Source organism: Drosophila nasuta, chromosome 2L (assembly GCF_023558535.2).
Source record: "Drosophila nasuta strain 15112-1781.00 chromosome 2L, ASM2355853v1, whole genome shotgun sequence".
In the NCBI taxonomy this organism is placed as follows: domain Eukaryota; kingdom Metazoa; phylum Arthropoda; class Insecta; order Diptera; family Drosophilidae; genus Drosophila; species Drosophila nasuta.
Window position 1 is genome coordinate 4,112,660 of NC_083455.1, and position 26,419 is coordinate 4,139,078.

Consider the following 26,419-nt stretch of genomic DNA (forward strand, 5'->3'; position numbering starts at 1 on the left):
GAGACGATATAGCCATGTCCGTCTGTCCGTCTGTGTGTCTGTCCGTCTGTCCGTCTGTCCGTATGAAACACTGGATCTCAGAGACTATAAGAGATAGAGCTATAATTTTTTTTCGACAGCATTTGTTATGTTTGCACGCAGATCAAGTTTGTTTCAAATTTTTGCAACGCCCACTTCCGCCCCCGCAAATTAAAAAAATCGAATAACAAGCGTAATTTTAAAGCTATAGTTCCGAATTTTGGTATAAACAATAATAACTATAGTATTTATGATTTCTGAAAATTTGGTTGCGATCAGATAAAAATTGTCGAAGTTATTAAAGAAATACTTTTGTATGGGCAAAAACGCCTACTTACTAGGGGTCTTAGTTGCTTTGGCTGCCAATCTGGTATATTGTGCCGTCTATGGTATATTTTGATTACGGTACTATGTCGATATACCAAATATACCATTCGGTATATTATTTTAGTATTTTTGCAGTATACTTGGTATATTTTGAGAAAATACCGCAAAATATATTTATTTTATTCAAAATGGGTAGCGGGTATCTCACAGTCGAGTACACTCGACTGTAGCTTTCTTACTTGTTTACAATATGAGTGTGCTCGACTATCAAATACCTGCTCTATGATTATAATCAAATATGTTAATTTCAGGTCTTTGGTCATTATTAAGTTGTCAAATTAAATTACAGCCACCAACAAATATTTATTAATATTAATATTAGTAATTTCTATATTTTTTGTATTTCCGGACATCAATTATGATATTTAAATGAATAGGAAAAATAGTAAAACTCTTTTAGCCTTAAATCAAAAAGGGAAATGTTCGGAGCGCGGTAAATTTTAAATTTACAACCTTTTTAAAATTGTTTTGAATTACAAATCATTTAAAACTAAAAGAACGTTCACTGAATCTTTATAATAATCATCTTCAAGGACAATACGAGATATAAAAGACTTTTTCGACAGCACTTTCTTTGTTTGTACACCGATGAAGTTTGCTTAAAATGTTTACCACGCCCACTATTTTTGGTTCAAACGACAACAACTACAGTATTTATTATTCCTGATGTGATCAGAAACATATTATATAAGGCATTACGAAATATATGGGAATAAACGCCTTCTTACTACGGATCTTAATTGCTTTAATAAGTACTACATAACAAATATAGCCTTTGATATATTTTTGTATTTTTGCAATATATTAAATGTTTTATTTATTTTAGGAATAATGCCGAATCGATTTTATTCAAAAGGGGTAGCGAGTGTCTCACAGTCGAGCATACTCAACTCTAGCTTACTTGATTTGTAACTATTTTCAAAAAACTTGTTACAGCCAATTTGACAACAACTTTCGGTATTCAAGTATCATTATGATATTTACTGATTTGTATAAATATAATTACATATTAGTATAACAAGTTTTCTATAGAAAACGTATATGGGCAATTCTCAAAGAAAGGTAAACCACGACCGAAAAAAAAAATCTTCGCATTCATCGTATTTTTTTGTATAATGTCATAAAGAAATATCCAAATTTTTATAATACAATGGATCCGTAGCATATCTCGGTTGTTTTATAAAAAATTTGCCTGCAAACTGAAAAAATGTAATTTTTTCTCTTTTAGCTCCTTTTGTATGCATTTTTATGTTTTATTATTTCACAAAGAAAACATATGATATGTTTGCTCTTTTTCTACCAAATCTCTTAATAGCAATCCAATAATAAGATAAAAAATGCAAAGTGAGCGAAAATATGTTCAATCAACTGTTTATTTTTATTTTGCTTCTTATCTATGTTCAAATCGTACGTTCGCGACCAAAAACATCATTTTATTGTAATTGCTCCGCAATAAGTGCAAGCAGGTGAATGAAACTTCTCGTGTTAAGTGATTTTGGTATATATATTAAAAATATAAAAAATCGTTGGGGTTACTCAAACCAATCTTTTTTATACCCGCTACCCATAGGGTAGAAGGGTATTATAACTTTGTGCCGGCAGGAAATGTATGTAACAGGTAGAAGGAGGCATCTCCGACCCTATAAAGTATACATATTCTTGATCAGCGTCAACAGCCGAGACGATCTAGCCATGTCCGTCTGTCCGTCTGTGTGTCTGTCCGTCTGTGTGTCCGTCCGTCTGTCCGTATGAACACCTAGATCTCAGAGACTATAAGAGATAGAGCTATAATTTTGTTTCGACAGCATTTGTTATGTTTGCACGCAGATCAAGTTTGTTTAAAATTTTTGCCACGCCCACTTCCGCCCCCGCAAAACAAAAAAATCGAATAACAAGCGTAATTTTAAAGCTAGAGTTGCGAATTTTGGTATATATAATAATAACTATAGTAGTTATGATTTCTGAAAATTTGGTTGCGATCAGATAAAAATTGTCGAAGTTATTAAAGAAATACTTTTGTATGGGCAAAAACGCCTACTTACTAGGGGTCTTAGTTGCTTTGGCTGCCAATCTGGTATATTGTGCCGTCTATGGTATATTTTGATTACGGTACTTTATCGATATACCACATATACCATTCGGTATATTTTTAGTATTTTTGCAGTATATTTGGTATATTTTGAGAATAATACCGCAAAATATATTGCTTTTATTCAAAATGGGTAGCGGGTATCTCACAGTCGAGTACACTCGACTGTAGCTTTCTTACTTGTTTATTGATTGTCAAAGTAGCGTACGTTCGCGACCTTACCTATAAGCATATGTCGATTTTTACTAGCGTCGCATGGATTTAAAAAAATTTTTTTTGTTTTGTTTTTGAAAACTATGTCGTTTGCAGTTACTTATTACTTGTTAGTTATTACTTATTATTTATTACATATTTTTCTTGCTATTAATAAATTTCAGTACATATTTCATATTTAATAAAAATTTATTTTTTTTGCTTTTAAATGTTATTAGACACATTAAATTGAGTTTGTTTTGTTTGTTTGTTTTGTTTTTATGAAATATGAAGTTATTAATAAAAAAAAGTTGTGGTAAAAATAAAAATTTTATTAATAAAACAACATGGAAAAATCGTACGTTCGCGACCGTACGTTCGCGACCGGAACTTAATTAAATTAAAAATAAATAAATGGAGATATTTTCTTGGGAGTAGACTTAATAGAAAGCTACATGATTCTACTTTAAAAGTAAAGTTATTTCTTTAAAATATTCCGTCTCAATTCGCAGAGTTTTGCATTTTACTGTATTAAGCCAAAGCCGACTTCCATTTTGCGTACGTTCGCGACCGCATGTTTTTTGACAATATTTTGAAAATTAAAAATCGATAAGCCCCATAATTTACACTAACCAAAGAGCTAAACAAATGCTATCAAAGAGTAAAAAAAAAGTTTCAGGAAACGTTTGTTTTCGATTTTATTTTTCTAATTTATCTCGTACGAACGTACGTTCGCGACTTTGAGAAATGCCCATATATCAATTTAATTTTACAGTTATATTTAGATGGTGACTTTTGGATGTCTCTTTCAGTGCTCGCATCAACAATTCGTACACTGGCGACAATTAATACAATTATCGCATTTAATGGCAAACCACAATGCATATGAAATTTCCTGCAGCAGGAAAAGCCATACACACACACAAACACACAGACACATGCACACAAGTAGAAACACAGACATCGTCGCTCACTTGAAGTCTCGTGCCAAAGGCGGAAATTCCGCTGAGAGTTTTTCATGAGGGAGCGGGGAGCGGGGAAAGCAGGCCATTCAATTACACCTGCTTACGAGCATTACAACACCATTATGGAGTGTAAGTGTGTATGTGTGTGTGTGTTCTTTGACGTTGTGTACTGACATTGGGGCACTTGGCAGCCGTTGGAAGCCCATCTACATCTACTATACATACGTACGTACATATAATACATACATACATATATAGTACATCCTCCACTTTATGCTCGCTACCTTGTGCTTCAGACTTGCCAACAATTTTATTACATTTTCGTCTGTCGACACTTTTGCGTCGTTTGTTGTGCTTGTTGTTGTGGTTGCTTATTACTTAGCAGCCGTGGCTAACAGCAAGAAGGAGAGCAAGTAGAAGTAGAAGTAGAAGTATGCTCGCACAACTCGGGCCCAAAGTGGCAACAATAATAATTACAAGAGCAACAACAATCACAACTGCAACTGTCTGCCAAAAGGTTTTTTGTCAGCGCCGCTGTGTGCCAAAAAACATTCGACGAGAATGCCACATAAAACATAAATGAATAACCGTTACAACAGCAACAATTAGGAAAGCCAAAGCTGCTCTTAACTTGACTGGCTAACATCTACTCTATAAATGTAAATTTCATAGATGAATTTCAAATTAAATTATGCCTTTTTGTAGATTTCTAAGAAGTGAATACACTTCATTAACCAATTTATTTATTTAATACTTATAAAAATTCTATCTCTATAAGTTGCATAGCAAATCCCACAATGATATGTATTCAATATATAAATATCGAATATCGGAAGTGATATCGACTTCGGTTTCAAACTCATTCCTCTGAAGTTAGGTAGTATTGTGACCGTGAGTTGCAGCTGTAAAGAAAACGTAAAAAGGTAAAGTACTAAAGTGTTTGGTATTTGGTATAATATATGTAAATGTATGTTTCAATGCTTTTAAATTACGACTTAAATATAACTCTGAATTCAAACTGTCATATTTTAATCTAAAGTTATTTAATCTTATTATGAGGCGTGAGCTGATTCAAATTTTAATCATCATTTCGCACACAAAAATACTTTTAATCCATTTACTACAGGGTATAACAATAAGAGCTAACTACAACAACAATTAGTGCCTGTTACATGCATGTAAACCAACGATAGAGCTATATCCCGACAGATAGATAGAGTACTATTTGGAGGAGAGCGCTCTGCTCGCTTTTGCAATTTTTGTAGTAAAAAGGGAAACAAAAAACGAAAAATATGCCAAAGCGAAACTCGGCTGCAAATTTTTGGTTATTAAATTTTCAATGTGGATTTGAAATCCCCTTGGCTGGCGCCGAAGTGTTTGTGCCCTGGCCAGACGCAAAGTGTTGAAACATGTTGCAACACTGCATCCAACGACAACAACAGCAACAACGACAACATCAACGACAGGGACACGAACCACAACAACGAAAACAACAATGAGAGTGAGTGAGAAGAAGGGAGAGACAGAGACAGAGGCTGCTTGTTGGCATGCGATTCGTGCAGATTTAATTAGTTTTTATTACCACAAAAAGAAAATGTGCCGCTCAGTTGATGTTGATGTTGTTGTTGCTGTGGCTGCCACATTGCATATGGAACATTTCATGATTGTTGTTGCTTCTGCTGCAGGCAGACAGACAGCCTCTGTCTCTGTCTCTGCCTCTTTTGTGTTGGTGGCGCTGCTTAATAGTTCCATTTTATGTTGCATAGTCTTAAGCGGTCTGCATATGCATGGATGCTTGGTTGCCACTGTCTGTGTGTGTGTGTGAGTGTTGTGTGTAGGATAGTGTAGTTGTCATAACTGCTTAAATGTTTGTTTATGATGCGAGGTGTGCAGAGCACGAGTCCGCCAGCATAATGAGGATAATGGGAGAAAAGAAAGGAAAGAGAGTGGAGTGACTGAATAATAAAATTGGAAATATTCTGCTCTTTGAAAATTTTCATTTTAAATTTGGCAATTGTTCTGTTGCAAAACGGTTTATTATGTGTATTATGTTTTTCACCAAATATTGTTTTCAACTTACTCATATATCATAAATAGATATTAAGCAGCTGAATAATATTGTTCATATGAAATTTATAATTTTTTTTCCAAAAAATTAACTATTTTAAAATTTAACAAGAAAAATTTAAGAACTTAGTGGTTGGAAGAGACAAATATTGTCATACCTAGGATGATTTACATATCGACATCTTTTCGGTTTGAATTCGGTGAATTTATCCCGATTTTTATACCCGTTACCCATATGGTAGAAGGATACAGAGTGTGCCTTTACGAAATGAATGTAACAGGCAGAAGGTGGCTTCTCTGACCCCCATAAAGTATTTATGTATATTCAGGATCAGGCTCAACAGCCTAGACGATATAGCTATATTTGTCGGTCCGCATGAAACATTATACATATTTCAGAGACTATACGATATAAAGCTATAATAGAGATTGATATTGCTCCACGCATATGAAGTTTGTTTAAGATTTTTGCTACGCCAATTAAAGCTACCGCAAATCTAGAAAAATTGAAAATTTAATTTTTCGATTTTTTTGTTCCTGAAAATTTAGTTGCGATCAGATAAAAATTGTTGATGTTATTTAAGAACTGCATATGTATGGCAAAGAGCGGCTGCTGCAGTCGGATGTTTGTTGCTTTTGTTGACAATCTGTTATAATATATTCTGAATGTAATAATACTATGTATCGATATACCAAATATATAACTGTCATATTTTTAGAATAATACCGAAATGCTGAGCTTTTCTTGAAAATAGGTAGCGGGTATCTCACAGTCGAGCACACTCAACTGTGGCTTTCTTACTTGTTAATCCAATAATTAACAAGATGATTCATGTCAGATCTTTATTCACACCAAGGCCTATTTTAATACTTTATTTATCGTCATATTTGTGGTTGAATTAGTTTATTACAGACTATATTCATTAAACTGTAACAAATTCTAACAAAACTTTTCTGTATATCTCTCTCTATGCACGATTTATCCATTTAAAGTTTCTCGGCTATCCATTAGGGAGGAATATGGCATTCAAATATTGGACAAATGATTGTAATATTTCTCAAAGCAGTTTATCCTTTTCTCGTTTGGCTGTCGCAGCGGCAATTGCCCCCCAAAAATCTCAACAATCGCAATTTGGAAACCGCATCAACAGCAACAATAACATCAACAACAACAACTCGATGAGAACGTGAACCCAACAGAACAGAACAGAACAGAACAGAACGAACAGCAAACGATAATGAAAAACTGGAGAAACAAAAATGAAGCGAAACTTTGGCACTAAATTCACAAATTGCTCAAGTTTTAAAGTTTCGACAGTGCGTGGCGGGTCGAGTGGTGGAATCTTTCCTGGTATGGGAAACTATTCAAAAACAGAGATTTACTCCCCAGCATAGACGAGGAGCAGACGCTTAGGAAGAAGTTGGGGAATCAGCTTTGGGTGGGATAGTTAACAGATTTGCTTTTGCATAGTTTGTGGATTGTTGTTGCCTTCATTTAACTGCCAGTTGGAAAATTAAAACAGTAGCAAAGCTTCTTCTTCTTGCTGTTGTTGTTGTTGTTGTTTGTAGAGCTTGTTGTTGTGGTTGTAGCCATTGTTGTTGTTAAGGTTGTTTTGCCAGTTTTACTTGGCTTAGTTGAGTTATTAAAAAGCAATTTGTGGCCGTCAAGGCAAGTGTGTGGCAGATTGAGCGTAAATGCAGCTGAGCTGAAAGTTGCGTCCAAACGGGTTAAGGATTAGGGGGCAAACGATCAACCAAGGTTAATTTCAATGTAAGCCAATTTCATTAGAATACTACAGCTCGTTGAGTGAATCAAGGCTTAGCCTAAAACTTATTTATCGCCTAAGAGAGATTTAACAAAAACTTAAGTTTAGATTAACATATACATAGTTTGAATTAACTTTTTAAAACCGAACTTATTTGTATCCTCATATAGTTACACTATCGAAAAAGGTATGATATTGATTATCACATATAATAATATTGTATGAAATAATATTTACATATTAATTACACTATCGAAAATGGAATCAATATCAAAAGGAATAATATCGTTTGGAATAATATTTAACCGAGACAATTTTGTTTTATATTAACTCTTATACGAAGCCAGCAATTAACAGTTAACAATTAACAATCATCTTGATAATAATCATATTATTATTTTTAATATCAACTTCCATTTAATACACACAAAAATATGCGAGTTCTTGAAAACCAATTGCAGACTCTCTTGGTAACAAAAGCATTTTTCCAAAAGTTTATTTAACCGACATTGGAGGCAATAAATTTTATGCAGCATCTAAACAAACGACAAGTCCCTGGAACTGCCAAAGAGATGGGAGAGAGATTCCGGGGAATACACAGCTTTGGGATGGTGAGAATCTCATGCAAATAAAGCGAAAATCATTATCTGAACATGAAAATCTGGTTAACTTCGTTTAGACAGCAACAGCACAGCGCAGCATAGAGCAAGAATAGAACAGAACAGAACAGGACAGAAAGCGGGAGATTTTTCAAAATGTAGTCGAAAAGGCAAACAAGCAAGTTCACGTAAGGAGCCAAGCGAATCCGGCGAAATGCAAATGTGCTGGCTGAAAAGTGCTGCCAAGTGGTGAAAAGGATGGCAGCAAAGGAGCGAAAGGAGTCCCGGCAAGGACAAGTAGGTGCCAACAAGTTTGTGGCGTTAAAAGTTGTTGAAAGCGGGCTTATCACGAGGCATGAGGCATGAGGGGACAATGCCATATATTATGTTAGTCAAGGCAGCTGGCAACGGCAACGGCACCAGAAATGCCAACAACAACAATAACAAAGTTAACGCTACATGCAACAACAATAACAACAATGGCACTTGCATTAAATAACGGAAATGAAAACAAAAGACTTCAACTTCCGGCCGAGGCGCGAGTGTTAGAGAAACCAAAGCCACCAAATTGCACTCGAGTGAAAATGGAAAGTGGAAAATGGCAATGTGGCTTTTGTTCTACATCTCGTTCTCTCTCTCTCTCTCTTTCTTTCTCTGCCTGCCTTTCGGTCTGTCTATCTCTCGCTTTCTCTATTTGTTGTTGCTTGCTTTGATTGCATTGCAAGTTGCTGTGGTGCAGGTGTGTTTGGAGTCTCGCATGTGGCATAAATAATTTGCACTCAACGGGCAAAACAAACGACGAGCGTAGTCGGCACTTGTGGAGTTCTCCCAATACACTAGGAAAGCGAATGCATCGTCGAACAAGGAGAAAGAAGAGAGCGGGGAATGTGGCACTTGCACCCAGGAAACATTTCCCGCTGGAAAACGTGTCTTGTTGTTTGGTTCTCTCTCTCTCTCTCTTTGCCATTCTTTAAAATTTTTATTACATTCGCCACTGTTCCTCAAGTGCAAGGACACGACGCATGCTTCTGGCTGGATATTGTGTAGGATTCACAACAGGCACACAAAATTCTATTAAGCACTGTTGAAGTAATGCTCATATGACACAAAAACTTACAAGAAATTGGTAATTGTTGATTCTAATTCAGCTTAGGTTGCTAAAAATTTTCTATTATATTATTATTTCATTTTTATAATAAATTTATTGGTATAAAATAAAGATTATGTTTTAAAATATGTAACGTTTTCTGGTTAATGTTAAATTTTCTTAAAGTGAATTTGGCGTTTAATTCATTAAAATTTTAAAATATGTTAGGCATAAATTGATAAAAAATTTCTTTTATAATCTCAATTACTGAAGGTTTGCAACAACTGCATTTTTGTAATACAACTGAATATTTAAAACTAAAATATAAAGCATTCTATATCTAACATTTATTATTTAATCTTTAAAACATTTTCCATTACTCTTATTTACTTAAATTCTGCAAAATATGTTATATGTTTTGTTAATATAAAAAAATATACAAAATATACTTAAATATATAATAAAATACTGACTGAAAAAAATATAAATATTTAAAAATATAAATATTTAAAAATATAAATATTTAAAAATATAAATAGTTAAAAATATTTTGCGCATTATTTGCGAACAAATATATATTTAAAATTTAAGTCTTAAATACATGTGTGTAGTATAATAAAATACTGAGTGAATTTATTGAATAAAAGTTCAATAATATAAATAAATTTCCTTTTACTTCTATTCTAATAAATATATATTTCGTTGAATTTCAAATTTCATTCCATTTTGTATTAGGAATATAAAATATGAAAAAGCAATATTAATATTTAAATGTATATTAGAAAAATAATGTTGACTTTTGTATAAAAGAAAACACAGATGGTGACTTTTGTTGTCCTTGCGAGTGAATGTTCCACTGAACTAGTGCTAAATAATGAGAGTCGAGAAACAGGATACACTCTCAGTTGTCGACTCCTTGCCCCGTTCGGGTTGTGTTGCATAGCTGCTTTGGTGCAGTCGATGCAGCAGCTGGTGGCACGTGTATGAATAAGTGGACTCGCTGGCTTGATAACAGCTAAAATTTATTGGCAATTGAGGTTGGCGAGTGGCTTGAAAGAGTGAAGCTGCTAGCTGGTGGCTGGGACAGGCTTAATAGAATTGCAGCTGCACAAAGGATTAAAGTAGCCAGAGGACACGAGAGTGCTGAAACAGGACAGGATACAGGATACAATAGACTGAAGTGAAGTGAAGTTCAAGCGCAAGTAAACGAACTGCGAAATACTTTCAGCGAGTTGGAATTTGTATTTATGATGACATTAAATTGCCGCCAAAACCAAAACAAAGGCAAACAAAAAGAATGGAATGGAAGACGCCTCTCGTAACCGGGCCAAGATAAATAGCAAACACAAAAACCACTCAAAGCCGCGTAAATTGAGGCGCTCCAAAAAAGTTTTGTACCCCCTTTTTTAGTTAGTTTTGCGGTCAGTCCGGCAACCAGATGGAAAAGGACAGCAACAGGATGACAGCGTATAGAGCAGGACAGCAAGACACTTAGCGCAAGTTGCTTTTCTCATTTTTTGCGAGACTTATTTTCTTATGCTCTGTTACCGCTTTTGTTGTTGTTGCTGCTGTTGCTGTTGCCGTTGCATGTTTACTATTTTATTGTGGCGCGTCGGGTTGCCCGGCACAACAACAACAACCAGAACAACAACAACAATGGGAATGGGAATGGCAAGAAAAAACTTAGCGTTAAATTACTGCGAGTTCTCGAGGGCATAAAACCGAAAATGGAAATTTATGTCCCAATTGCATTTTGAGTCTCCTCTTTCCCCCTCCTTCTTTCCACCACCAAAGGGCAACTTTGCCTGGCCAGATTATTGGTTATTTTTTAGCTCTGCCTTAAAGTTGCTGGCCGCCGTCAGGCTAATTGTATTAAATTTGCATTAAAATTGTGAATTTCACGGCTCGCTTCACACCTACATAAGTCTCGCATTCTAATGCCGACTCTCAGCCGACTTAGACCGACTTAGTCGCCACCTCATTAGCCAAACGCATATTAAAAGGTAATTTGATATTTTATTGACTTTTGCCCTTCGAGTGGGTGGCCTTGGGTTACTTGTCATTCATAGCAGATCGCTTTAAATTAAATGCCAACAAAACGAAGCAACAATAAACGGACACATTTATCATTTTCTGTCGCCTTGCTAAGCCATCGACGCGACGGAGGACTTTCGACTTGACAGGCCACGACATCCTAAGTCCAACACATTTTTTTTTTAAAATCATAGATTGTGTTTTAAGACCGAGTTCTAGTGGCAACTTAAAGCACATTTGCTCCAGAAATTATGCTATCGAAATTGCAACTACCCATGGAAATAAGATCAAAGGAAATCGAACGATGAAGTCTCAACTGATTTTTGTTGAGTTGGAAACGAAACGATGACGGCAAATTGATTGCCGCTGGGAAATCGACGCTTCTTGATTAAAATATGTAAATTTCATTGAAATGATAAGGATAAGCGTTGTTGAGATAACGATTCTTTTGCTACAACAGCAGGTTTCAAATTATGAAAAATCGAAACGGCAACTTGGCCAACGGTTAAAGAAACTGCCCAATACCATTGCGATTCCAATTCCAATTCCAATTCCAGCCCGAATTCCGTCTTTCGACTATCTTTGGCAACCCATCTTTATGTTTTTCCTGATTGCCAGTACTTAGTACTCCTTCCCACGCAGACCTTTAAAGAGCCTAAGACTCGAAGCCGTTGCTAACAAGTCTAAGCTGCTTGCCGCTTGCCGCTTGCCACGAGGCAGCCACAAATAATCTAGAGAGAAACCAGAAGGGGAAGCCGCAATAAAAAGCCAGTTATGGAGATGGGTTAACCAATGGGGAATGAGGATAAGGATGAGGCTCAAGCTGAAAGGGAAAAGAGGAACGATTGCAATTGCGATTGAATTCAAATTCCGATATTGCACTTCAAAGTCGAGTTGAAACCGAGACGAGTGAAAACCTGAAGCTGGCTTGAAGTGAGTTTCTTGTCTTCACTCAATCCCAATTCATCGTCATCCTCAACGTCGAAGTCGAAGTCGTCGCCTTCTTCAGTTCTCATCGGTTTATGCTGTTAAGCTCGTTTGCCACGGCGCCAGTCGAGTGTGTTTCTCCTCCATTCAGCGCCCTCTTCAGTTTGTTTTGCCAACTGAGAGGGCGTGGCAAGGACAGAGGGGCAGAAGGAAAGACAGATACAGAGAAAGAGATGAGGCATGAAGGCCATTCGTGAATGCGAATGTGGCTGCTCCGCTTTGTTGTCGCCTTAAATATTTTATTGATGTCATTTCGACAATGGTCCAATGTTCACTTGGCTGCCCTCCTCTGGCTTGCAGTGCTTCGATGTTGAGTTGAATGTTTTATTGCTGCCTTGTTGATATTTTTATCATTCTTCTCTTCATCCTTATCCTGCTTATGGCTGTTTATAGCGCTTTAAATGTTGTTCTTTGCATCAGACTGCTGTTTTTGTTGTTTTGGTTTAAAAGCTCAAATCAAATCAAATTTGATTCGCCCCATTTGTGGCAATTACTTAGGAGGCAGGCTAAGGATGGAGGAGTATGCATGAATTAGAGACTTGAGACCGGTTATCCAGTTGACCAACATAAATATTTATCTATTCAATTGCATAAAGTTCTATAAGTTATTCCTTGGCCACGTTTCTGAATCTTGGATCGTGTGTTCCTTTGTGCGCCGATAAATTGAACAATTTTCCATTTATGCGAAATGCACTTACAACTTTTTCCTCCTACACACACACAGACTCACACACACACATTCATGCACCATAAGTGGAATGCAGGACTTCTTTTGTACAGGACACTTTATCCTTTTTCACATTCACCCTGTTGTTCGCATCCTTTAATAAACTGCTCGCATAAAGAATTGGGCGCAGATAAAAAGTATGGCAAACATGTTCCGCACGAAACTTTGCCACACATTTCCTAGTGAAATCCTTGCCACGCCCCCAAGATTCTAGTGCATGCCTAGCACAAAGAAAATTTTAGTTCATTCCGATAATTTTGTTTCTTTTTGTGCGACGCCCAAAGCTATGCAACTGTTTTCCTAAATTGGCTTGTAGAAATATGCTGAGGATGGCAACTGCTAACCACAAGCAGCATTCCACTGCACTCGGAATGTTCGCCGAGAAAACATAGGAATTTAATGAACATGTGAATAATGGTTTAAGAACTACAATTCTTTGAATCCCTCTAATTGAATTGTATATTTTTGGGTTGGTGTTAAGTAAATAATAACAAAAAAACCATTTTTGGATCTCTTTTCGATTTTTAGGCCAGACTTAAATTCGAGCAGCAACAGTTTTATTTGGCAAAAAACTGTTTTGGTTAACAATCTGATATATTGTTAATGTACGGTATATCAATATACCAAATATACTTGTTGGTATATTTAATTGGTATATTTTACCAGTAATTCCGCTTAAAACTGTTTTTATTTTGCAATGAATTGGTTTTGGTGTTGAATTGAAATTAAATTAAATTATTAGAATGCATTTTCAAATTTTTGAATATAAAATAGAAATAAGTGTCGGCCAAATATGTGCTAGCAGTAAACACGAAAGAATAATTCTAAAAAACCGCTTTTGAAACATACTTTTTCATTTTAACTTGTAAATTTGAGTATGCATATAGTTTAATATATGGAATTGGAGAGATTTTTTATCGCTCTGTGGCTGCCACTTTAAATCGACTTGCTTTAAAGAGAGAACCCGCGGCTGTCTCGATAATCGAAAGCTATTATGCCCACATTAGACTGACGCCCCGCTTTTTTGTCGCTGGCGCGGTTGTTGTCATCGTTTTTATGCAAATATTTACATATGCGCGACGACACACTTTTCACGCCCAGTGTCCTTGCTGAGAAGGACGGCGCCCTGAAGGCGGCAACATTTATTTTTCGACTGTTTGCCAACGCTTGCTCCTGATCTTGTTTTCTTGTTGGGCTGCCTGCTTCTCCATCTCTATCTATGTCACTCTCGTGTTCTCTCTCTCACTTGCTCCCTCTGAATCTATCTGTCTGAGTGTGCCTGTCTGACTGCCTGCCAGTCTCGTATTTTATTGTTATTTTTGCTATTAAATTGCGTCGGCTTATCGCACGTTTAAAATAGCAATAACAACACCAACAACAATGATGTCTCCTTACCCCTCCTTCACTCAGCTGCCGTTTGAATTGTAACTTTTAACTCCATTTATTGTAAATTGTTGTCGCTTGCTTTGCCACAGGGGCGGCGATGCGTACGTGGGCGTGGCATCTATCATTACAGATAAGGAAAATGCGCGCGTGTTTTTATTTTTTTCCTTCACAACGCCCGTCTTCAAAATTTCGATTTTCCATAAAAAGAATTTGCCGGCGGCACGTTCCTTTTTCCCAAGTTCGACTCCCGATGCCAACATGATATTCTCAACATGTGAATTTCGGCTGGGTTCTTTCATTAAATTCCGTAAAACACTTAAGTAATTTCCAAGAAATAAATAAGGCAAGATTTATAAATAAAATGAAAAATTTTTGGGCTCTTGAAAATGAAATATTATTTCATTAAATTTTTTGAATTTACTCCACTCTATAAGATTCTAAGTATTTCTCAATAAAATTACAATGAATTGAAATTTATACCATTAATTGAAAGACATAAAGATACAATATTTAAGTTGCATCACAATAATATAATAATTATTATTATTTATTATTAGATTTTAGATACAGCAAATTAATAAATCGCAAAAAATACTACAAATATACTAAAAACTACATTTGGTTTATTAAAATAGTACTACATTCAAAATATAAAGTAGAGTGTATAATATATAAGATTATCAAACAAAGCAACTAAGAATCCTTGTAGGTAGGCGTTTTGCCTTTACAAACGTATTTCTTAAAAAACTTATACAATTTTATTCTGATCGCAACCAAATTTTCGGGAATCATAAAGAATATAAGAATCGCGACTCTAGCTTCAATATAACGATTGTTACTGGATTTTTATCGATTTACGTGGCGAAAGTGGGCGAGGTCAAAATTTGAAACAAGCTCAATCTGCGTGTAAACATAACAAAATTATATTTCATATCTTTTTTTTTAGTTTCTAAGATCTAGGTGTTCTTATGGATGGACAGACAGACAGACGGACATGGCTATATTGTCTCGCCTGATAAAGAATATATAGAACTCCGACTCTATAAGGAGATGCCTTCTTCTGTCTGTTACATACTTTTCCTGGAGGCACAATGTTATAATACCTTTCTAACCTTTGGTATAACGAGTATAACAAGTATTAAACAAATATTTCCTATACAAGTTAGCTCAACTGAACTTAGGCATAATAAAATAATGGGAATAAAAATAAGTTAAAGAAGTACACATCATTTTACTAATGACCAATTGAAATACGACGTCAAATTGTTTTCTATATCTTAAGTCCCTGACTCAGTTTCGAATTTAAAGGCTATTGCAAATTTAAAAAATATTAATTGGGAATTATGTTACTAAGACTTGTTACATAAAGCAATTACTTTATTAAAGTTCTCCATAAGATAAAAACAGTAGTATAATGTATTATATTATACTAAGTAGTTTACAATTCATAGGTCAAGAGCTGTTGACTCCTTCGTTGTGTTACCTGGCAACAGCTTAGACCAATCCAACATAAAAGCGTGAATATAAATGAAAGTGGCTGAGCATAAACAGAAGCAACATGAATGACAGTCTTCTTATGAGAGACTGAGAGCTGAGAACGAGCTCAACTTCAAACATACGCCCACCCACTCAAATTTTTGAGTTGCCAGAGTCTATCCAACTCCTTGGCAGAGTTTGACAGCCTGCCGAGTCTTTTCAAATTGAATCAACACAATTTTCTTTTCCAGTTGCGTCGTCTCCAATGTTTCCAAAGCCAAGTTGTATCACCTCCTCCTCCTGCTGCCTCCTGCCTCCTGACTGCTTTCTCTGCATATTGAAGTGACCGGAGAGACGGCACTCGGCAAGCCACTTAATTACAAAATAATAAAGATTCTTCTGCTAGACACTGACGCCTTCATTAACACAATTCTGATGGGCCTACCTCGATGTCACCCCCCTTGTTTCCAAGACGTGTCGTCGACATCGTTTCGCCACACAAAAGTTATTCTAATTTGAGCTTCAACATTGCCCACAATGACCTGGTTACTTTTGTTGCCGTTCTCCCCTCTGACACGATGTTAATTTCAATTTGTAAAGTCGCCAACGTTGCCTCCCGTCTGCCGTCTGCCGCTGCCATTGGCGGCCCCTGGGAACTGGTTTCTGGCCAGGTGCAGGTTCAGTTATAGGCGTGGGTCTAGTTGTGGCTGTGACTGTGGTTGCGGTTGAGTTCGTGTTCGGTTTGCCGATTTGATTATTAATTGAAATTATGCTGGTCGGGACAACGCGCATTGAATTTCTGACAGTTTTGGCAGCCGACAAGCTATTCTCCAATCCCCCAATACCCCAATCGCCGCAATGCCAATTAATTTGGACCACTGGACAACTGCGACTATTGAGGATGTCAAAACTATAGACACTCGGTTCTTTTATTCCAACATTCTCTAAATGCCCTTTTATGGCAGTTGGCCATTTCTATTCGAGTTGACTAATACTCGAAACAAAAGTCAACCAGTGGCACAATGCCAGATCAAAGATATCTATTTAAATGTGTCATTAATTGATAAATATTTTAATTGGATTATTGTAAAGATATATTTGATATATTTTTTTTTATTAAAATGTATATTGAGTTGATTCCTTTTTTTAAATTTATATGCCATAAGATTATGGAGACAATATTTTAGGGTAATATACGATTTTTTTTCAAATGTGGACCAATATTTATTCATTTAATAAAGATGTTCTGAATGGAAGTTATTATTTCTTAAATGAACATCATCTGTGTATCAACATTTGCTAAATAGTATATTAATCTAATAATACTAGCATGCGTTTCCTACTCGAAATAGTTTACTTTTGGATTGTGAACTTAAATTAATTGTCTAATTAAGAAAGATATTGTGGTAAATATTTGCCATAATTACTCGTGTGTTTTAATGCAAGTACTTCACTATATACCACGCGATATGTTGAGAACAACTCCTACTTAGCTGCAGCCTAACGTTTCTTTGATATGCAGCAATATGTCAGGAGATGTCTGGACTAGTTTTTCTTGTTGTTCCTTTGGTTGTTGCCCCGCCTGGCGATGAACTTCTCTGACATTTATGATGACAGGCGGTCATGTTGTGCGTCATCCCTGATGCCAGTTCCACTGCCCAACTTCCCAGTTCCAGTTCCAGTTTTTATGCCAGTCCCAGATCGAGCGTTTGGTAGCAGGACCAGTCACAACTGATGTTGACACGTGCTACATCATCATAGCCGGCGATTCTTTTGCGTTTTTGCTCAGCTGTCGTTTCTCTGAGGCACGTACAAAACATAAAAGTAACTGCACTGCGCTTTGTTGAAATAGTTGCAAAAGGAAACGGGCACCAAAGCACCACAGGACAGACCACCACAGGCTGCCACGGCTGCTGGGGCATCTGCCACTATCCTGCAATAGATGCACATAGAACAGAGCAGAGCAGAACAGAAAAAAAAGAAGAAAAGAAATCCAGCATACAACGGCCAAATTCAAACTGGACTTCAAAGTGTTAAAATTGCAGCGTCACGGCATGTGTAAATGGAGGATGTGTGGGGCCGTCTTTGAGCGTGAGTGTGTGTGTGCAATAGATTGTGAGTGAGTGATTTCCGTAGAGTGCACTGCTCCCGAAAAAAATTGAAACTCTTTGCAGACATAAGCTCGAAATAAGAAGAAAAAAATGCATAGCCTAATGACAACACTGACGCTCAGAGGCTATACACAAAAGAAATAATACACTACCCATGCATCTCTTTGAAACACACAAATGCCGCACAATCAAAGCTGTATATCTAAGAAGAAGACCCCCAAAAAGATGTAATCGGGGAAAAGTTCATTTCTTTGATCAAGCATTAAAGGTTCTTCAACGTAGCCTAACTGTCAACTTATAGAAATATATATAAAATATAGCTGATAAACAGGAAAGAATTGGCGTAGAGCTCTCAAAGTGAATTTTATTTTTTTTATTTTTCATTATTTTAATATATTCTTTACCATATTCATATACACAGAAAAAGACATTTGGGATAATTTCCACAAGTTAAATTTCAAACCACGTGTTATAAAAATCTGGATAATGTAATTATTACTTAACTATCAAATATTTCACCCACTATCTTATAAATAATAAAGTTTAAACTATTTAAAACGAACGGTTCATTTAACTGAACGAACGAACTGTGTCTTTGATGGTCGTTCATATAGTTTAAAAGATTTAAATCTGATTCTCATTCGTTTAGATCTTTCATTCTATTAGGCCAGTCATTTTTTTAGTTTTTTTTTTCAATTTAGTCAGATTGTCTCTCGCAGGACTGTTGAATCTAATAACATCAAATAACAGTTTACATTTATTATAATTTGGATATTGAAAATGAACAAAAAAATTAGATTCTTTAATGCGGACAATATTGGGAACAACCGAACGAACGTAGCTGACGGTCTACAATGGGACTCATCGATCTAAGTAAACTATAAGAACGAATAATTCGTTCAGTTCTAATTAAGATACTAAACTACTTCGCCAAAATAAAGTATAAAACTCAACGCTAATTACCAAATTGCATGGTAACATTATTTGAAAAAAATGATTCCCTTACGAAAAAATAGATGCGATTAATAAATTGAACATAAAGCTTGCTGCTTTCACCACTTTTTTTTTGCAGACAATTAGAGTAAATATTGTATTCATCCACTCGACAATATTTGACTGAAATACCATGAAATATGATTGCTATTGTTCCCGCATTTTACCCTCGTCCCTCAGAATTAATAAAAGTGAAACCGCCCCTTTTACAAATTCATCATTATTACACTCAAATCTGCTGGACACTTGCTGTCCAAACGCAAATCGCTTACATCGCGTCGTCTGATGATTACATGATATATTTTTTATGATTTCCCAGTAATGTTAAAATGGCTCGCTTTGTGTGTCTTTGTGCATTTTTTGTGCCTGCTCCTTGTTTTTTCGCCTTTTTGGTTCATTTTTTTGTTGAGCTGTATAATTTATGCAAATTTAAATTTCGCACTTGACGGCACTTGCGGCTTGTGCTTTGACTTTTTGGTATTTTGGCATTTTGTTTTATGAGTTGGTCGTCTGCTCATTTTATGCCACTTGCCTTTTGTCTCTCGCTCTCTTTACAATGTTTTATTTACAGCGAAAGCATCAAAAGAGGACGCCAGCCACTTTACAACATTTCTTCTTTCTCTCTCTCTCTCTTAGTCTCTCTTTCCTCTCATATAAAATGTCAACATATGTGAAGGATAATTTGTGGTGCATACAATCTGTGAGAAATTATGAAACATGCTGGGCAATGGGCAATTAAATGAGGTAATCAAAAAAAGGTGTAAACATGAAACTTTAAAGAGTCATGACGAAAAGGGCTGAAAGAAGGTTCAGAGAAGTGTTGCATGACTAGTTGGAAAATCAGCGTAAGATTTGATAAGCTCTTTGGCTTCAATAGACGGCTTAAATGTGCAAATAATATCCTAAGTTGAGTGTCGCCTTGACTTCATTTCTACCAAGATCCCCAGAGTGAGACAACTTAAGCCATTCGCCATTTACCATCCACAATTTGGCATTTAGCATTTCCGTCATTGACGCCATCATTTAGATGCCGCATTGAACGTGATGCCGCAATTGTGGATTCGTTAGCTCATTTCTTTCAGTCTTAGTCTTAGGCACTGCATCAATGCGTCAATCGCGTAGCCAATTAAGCGATTATCGATTATTGCGACTTTCAGCGCGAGCTTCTTTTAGTCTTTGGCGAAAACTTCAATTAGACGCTTGAGCGACTGGCACGGCAACTAAATGAAAGGCAACGAAAGACGACGAGCCAATGAGAGAGGATGTGCTCTTAAGCAGATTTGCAAAGCGCTGACTGTGAAATTTCAACGCCGCATATTCATAAATGGCTCAGGTAGGATAACAGCTCATAGACGAGACTCCTTCTCCCTCTCTGGCTGTGACTTGGTTGGACTTTAAGCTGCTTGCTTTAAACTAAAACTGTGTATGATTTAATAATTTATTCCTGGCCAGGGCCGTGGGTTTTAGCACAGCTCAGTGAGTTGCTGAGGCAGCACCAAAGCGATGGGCGACAGGAGAAGGGGAGGGGCCAGCACAAACAGACAGATGCGGAGCAGCAGCAGGGGGGAGGGGGTCGAACGTGGGTAAACACGACGCTGAAAATCATTGCAAGGATATAACCGCAACAACAACTACAACCACAATAACAATAACAACAGCAACAGCAACTGTGGGGATTGTGCACCACTCTCTCTCTCTCTCTCTCACTCATTCATTTACTGTCTCTCTTTACTCGTCTGTGGTAATGGCATTGGCAACCTTTGTAGCTCTGCAGCAATCCTGCGAAAAGGATCTTTGTTTTCGCGACTCGTGTTTTTTTGCCCAGCTTTGGTTCGTTTCGCTGCGTTTCGCGTTTGCCTTTGGTCTGGCTTGCTTTTTCGAATGGGTTTGAATTTGCTTTGGCTCTCAGATAGTTGGCACGGTTACCATGAAATCAGTTTCATCGTTTTCATAAATTCTTAAAGCAGCCATCATTGAAAAATTGCCAGTAACCTTCTGTTTACGCTTTTGTTTCTGTGCATCAACGCAGAGAAAGAGACTGAGACAAAGACACAGGGCATAGCAAACGACAAACGGAAAACGGCAAAGAGAAACAAGAGAAACGGAACACACAGACAGTCTAGAGAAAGGGAATGATTCTGTGGCAACCTTTACATTGATTTCAATCATGAATTGCACTTGCAAGCCAGTCAAGTGAAAGTTGCCATTGACAAATCCACATAGAGAAGCGCAACTTAAACCACAGCAATGAGGTCACACACCAAACATCAAGTGTCCTAAGAATAATAAATAATAATTAACTAAATTTCAATGTAATCAGATATAAATTACAAAGTTATTTAAGAAATACTCTTGTGTGGTAGAAAACATTGCTTTAGCTGTCAATCCAGTATATTTTGTACTCTATGGTATATTTTGAGTGCAATATCGATTATCCATATATAGACTATTTTATTTTAGTAATTAATGACAGAGACTAGTTATTTATAACGTATCTTAACATTTTAAATATTTTGTCGCATAGACTCTGCTTTAAATTAACTATACTTTTATCTTATAGACATATTATTTATTTTAGCATTTCCTTTTCGATCTCCATAATTAATTTCGAAAGAATGTTTAAAATGCATATCGATCTCATTTCGTATATTACTTAAATACCTAAACATTCAAAATGATTTTAAGGCGAATGTCAAGGAGCTTATTACATTTATAATCGTTTAACTATCCCAAATAATCCCATAATTAATTTTTCTAGAATATTCCTCATACATATTGCTCAAGTTTCGGATATCACTTAAGTACCTAAATACTCAAAATGATTTTAAGGTGATAGTCAAGGAGTTTATCACGTCGATAATCGTTAAACTATCCCAAATAATCCCATAAATAATTTCTTTAGAATATTTCTCATACACATCGATCTCGTTTGGGATATCACTTAAGTACTTAAATATTAAAAGTGATTTGAAGGTGGTAGTCAAACAGTTTATCACATCGATAATCTTTTAACAATCCCAAATACTTCTCCCAATCAAATCATTCATCATCATTTTTGCCCCGCAAAATAACCTCACATACTAAACTCTCGTATACACACATCACATTAAACTCGCCACAGGGCAAAGCTCAGTGGCCAGCAGCAATTGTCGAGCATATTGCCAAGCATTAATCCTAATAACTGGACACGTACATACAAATATGCCCCTTCTCTCTCCTTTTCCCTTCATTCCACCCCTTCTCTCCCATCCAGTCACAAACTCGACCCATAAATATGTACAATAACAAAAACTATTAACACAAACACAACGCTGACTTATTACCAGAACCCAAAACGATAAGGAATTCGGTGAGCCCAAAAACCGCAGCTTGTCATAATAAAGGACATGATGGGACGCACGCTTATATGGGCAAGACATTCACCGCAGGACATCCATAAAAGCGAACAAAACGTAAGTAGACGCAGCCACAGACGGACAAAAGGACCACGAGCAGCAGCCGAGCAGGGGAGTCAAGGGAGGCAACGAAAAGAGTTGGGGTCCTTGTGATGGACATGGGCCAAGGCGTTCTGTACGTGACTTTGTGATTTTATTGGCGTTGGAAATGCCACACGTACTCGGCTAGGATTTGTCTTTGTGGGTTGCCAACGCTCACAAAGATACACTCATACACACACACACACACACAGACACACTTACAAGGACAATCACATATCCCTTTGCATTAACACTCAACTAGTCGAGAGTCCCGAATGATTTTTATGACTGTGTTTAGTGAAAAAAGGGATTCGAGCTGATTGCTCCCAGAAGAAAAGTCTGCTCAACGAAAAACTCAAGTTCAACTAGCGACTGTCAAACCTAATTGCCTACCTCCGAGTTTTGCCCCAGCCAATTAGAATTTCAAGAACAACTCTATAAATAATAATGATGTGAAACGAAATTATATAAACAGAGCGCAACAATTTGAATTCGTAATGCGGACGGTTAAATACTCTAAATTAGTCTATAATTTATCTAAATGAATTACATATTTTTAATCATTTAATATACAAAAATTTATAAAAATTATTACCATATCTTTTTAACACCTTTTTAAATGCTCTATACTAATGATTTATCTATGATACATGAATTAATAATTCTCACTTATGTATTGGTAACATTTCTTTATTTTATTATTGTATTCACTCTCTCTAAGTTTTCAACAAGACCTTCTCCTCTACACATTGATGTGCTCCTGAAAAAATGAGAATAATTTCATTTGATTTGGCAAAAGGCAAAGGCAAAGGCAAAGACAAAGAGGCAGAGGCTAGGTCTCTGCAGTCGCAGCTTGAACTATGCAACCAGGAGCAATTTAATGGAAAGTCGTCTGTGAAGTTCCCTTTTTAAAGCCAGGCAAATGTTTCAAGTGCAAAAAAAGAGAGGAAAAATGAAAGAAAGGCAAAAATGTTAGGGGAAAGGGTAAGAACGAGGCGGTAAAGTAAAGGAATTTTTTGCGTAAAGAAGAAATTGAAAGACAGCAGAGCCGCGTCTGCCTTGTCCTTTGGTGTTGCTCCTGTTGCTGTTATTGCTGTTTGTCCTGGCAGCTGCAATTCCGGCTGCGGATTTCCTGATGATTTTATTGGGCCACCAGCAAACATTTTTGAGTGTAGCCAACGGCGCTCACGACTGCGGAATGCGCCAAAGTATTTGGTAACTTTGTTTCCTTCTTTTTGTTTTTTTTGTTGCCCAACAATTTCCATTCTTTTTATTTCTTTTTGTGTGTCCAAGGGAACAGGCATAAAGGATTAAGCGTTTGCGCCGCCAGGCCTGCAAATTGTTGTGAAATTTTGTTTTTAAATTTAATTTTCACTTTGTAGACTTTTTGCATTGGCCTCGGCTCGGCTCGCCTCGAAGCGCGCAAATTGAAGCAGACAAATAAAATGCTAGAAAATATTGAATGTAATGGAAATCAACAGGAACACGAACACGAACAGGAGAAGAACAGAAGCAAGCAGTGAGAATGGGAAATATTTACACCCTCGCACATGTGAAACGAAGCATTGCCTACTTTAAGGCGCCAGCTGGCATTCTGTGGCAGCATCAGCTTCTGCTTCAGTTGCACGCCATGCCTTGTCTCGCCTTGCAACGTTGCAGCCATTTTCACTTGCCATTTGCCTTGTGCGATATTCCAGCAGACAGCCTGCCGGCTACTTACTGGCTCCAAAGTCGAACAGAGAAACCAGGCCAACAACAAGAAAACACACACACACACATACACAAACACACACGCACACAAATACTAATACTTATAAGTGTGCACAATATTTCGTAACAGTTTTTCCTTCGGCTTTACGTATCGCTGCTTATAGACTGTGGCATAGCTCCTGGCACTCACTTAGCGGTGAGTGCAAATGCTCAGACTCCGACTCAGACTATGGCTTTGGCGCTGGCTTCATATATGAATCTGTGAGCATGATGGCGAATCTTGGCTGAGTGCTTGTTTAGCTGGCTTAAGTCCCCCCCAAGCTCAAGTGTCGAGTGCGTGGGTTCGTTAAATATTTGCTTAGGTTATTACATACCACTTGAAGTGTGCCATAAGCGCCATACTCGAACTGAAATTGCTATCAACTAATCAGGCACAATACACTATTTCTACAAATATAATAAATTAAATATAACAAAATAGACGTATCTAGAAAACTATTAAGATTCCTCTGAAATGCAAAGCAAGAAATAAATGAGTAAATAAAGTATTATTTTGCAATAATTTTTAATATTTGTAACTGATTAATTAATTTCAATTTACTTAATTATAAAATAGATGTAAGGATCAATAAACATTTGATAAAAAAAATTAACTACTTTAAGCATATTTAATAAGGAAAGACTACCGGAAGGTGTTAAATATAATACACTAGTTATTATTAAAATACACTACGATTTCTTAAGAGATATAATTCTCTAAAACGGATGAAAAGGCGAAGATGGCAATAAAACCTCTACCCTTTTTTTTGTACTCAGTGCCTACTGTAATGTTAAAAGCAATAAATTTGAAATTATGTTGACAGTTGAAAAAAATTAAGGGAATTTCGTTCGACCTATGCCTTTTAGTGAGACTATCCCCGGGTCAGCGATTCCCCGTTCAAAGAGAATACAAATACAACTACTGTCTGGCGGAACTACGGGCATTGTAGAGGTTTCTCTCTTGACGCCACTGGATTTCGTTAAAACACGATTGCAGCTGCAGATAAATAGCGCGACAAAGGCTGATAGTAATTACAATGGCCTTATCGATGCGTTTGCCAAGATCTATCGCCAGGAAGGAATCACAGCATTCTGGCGAGGAATGATTCCGCCTTTACTCTCCGACACTCCTCGGCGAGCGATCAAGTTTATGGCTTTTGAGCAATTGAAGCCAGTTTTTCTATTTGGTGCTGCAAGCCCGACTTTTATCACTTATGTACTAGCTGCAGGAATAGCGGGAATGATTGAAGGCTCACTGCAGAATCCCTTCGAAGTGGTGAAGATAACTCAGCAGGCGAATCGGAAGAAAAAACTGAATACCGCCACTGTGGCGAAAAAGATCTTCAAAAAGGGTGGCTTTGGTTTACAAGGTTTCTTCAAAGGTGTAACTGCAACAGCTTGTCGAAATGGTATTTATCACGTCTCGCACTTGGGGTTTTTTTCCACTGTCCGTGATGCAACTCCTGCTTGCAAGACTAAAACTAGAGAATTTGTTCGTAAAGTTGGACTGGCTATTATATTCAGCTGGATGGGTTGCCTTATGAGTATTCCTTTTGATGTGACCAAGTCCAGGATACAAGGACCACAGCCTTTTAAGGGTCATATCAAATATTCTAGAGCATTTCGTACGCTCTGTACAATCTACAAAGAGGAAGGCTTTGCAGCCCTGTACAAGGGATTAACTCCTCAGATAATACGTCAAGCTCCTGCTGGAGTTATTTTACTTTTGGGCTATGATTTTATGAGTAACTTCTTGTCATCGAAGTTGGTATAAGGATATATATATAGTAGATATAGTTTGCAAAGATTTTAAGTAATAAATTTGTAGTTGTGTATAACTATGAATGTCTTAATTATCTATCGACTCACAGTTGTAAAGGTAAGATCTAGGAGGATGTACCTAAATCGGAGACCTGATATATATTTAAACAGATATCAAAAATAAGTGTAATTTATGTTTTTTATTGTTCTTAAAATAAATGTAGTCAGAAAAAATATGGCATAATTAAACGCCCACGAAATTTGCATGGGTACATGTGAATAAAAGATAAAATGCTAATTAATTATTCAAATATTTTGAACAAAGATTCAAATAATATGCCAAATGAAATGATATTGACATAAAACAAGTAAGAAAGCTCGAGCGGAACAGTGCGATGTTATTCTAAAAATATATTAAACGTATAAAGGATATATACCGGACGCCATATTAGGTATATCGGAGTAGTACTATATTCGAAATATACTATAAAGAACAATATTTACCACATTGCCAGTCAAAGCAGCTAAGACCCGATTGCAATAGTCGGT

General features: G+C 36.6%; 1 protein-coding gene across 1 annotated transcript; it reads left to right on the forward strand.

Annotated features, from left to right (window-relative positions):
• Positions 1 to 24,898: 24,898 nt before the first annotated feature.
• On the forward strand, positions 24,899 to 26,055 carry LOC132794272 (mitochondrial 2-oxodicarboxylate carrier). Its single transcript, XM_060804587.1, has 2 exons — positions 24,899 to 25,922; positions 25,981 to 26,055. The coding sequence occupies exon 1, from the start codon at positions 24,966 to 24,968 to the stop codon at positions 25,881 to 25,883; it is 918 nt and encodes a 305-aa protein (XP_060660570.1). The 5' UTR covers positions 24,899 to 24,965; the 3' UTR covers positions 25,884 to 25,922; positions 25,981 to 26,055.
• Positions 26,056 to 26,419: the final 364 nt, after the last annotated feature.

Bases quoted from the DNA above. Each gene is read 5' to 3' on its own strand.
- LOC132794272 (XM_060804587.1), top strand. From the start codon at position 24,966: ATGCCTTTTAGTGAGACTATCCCCGGGTCAGCGATTCCCCGTTCAAAG.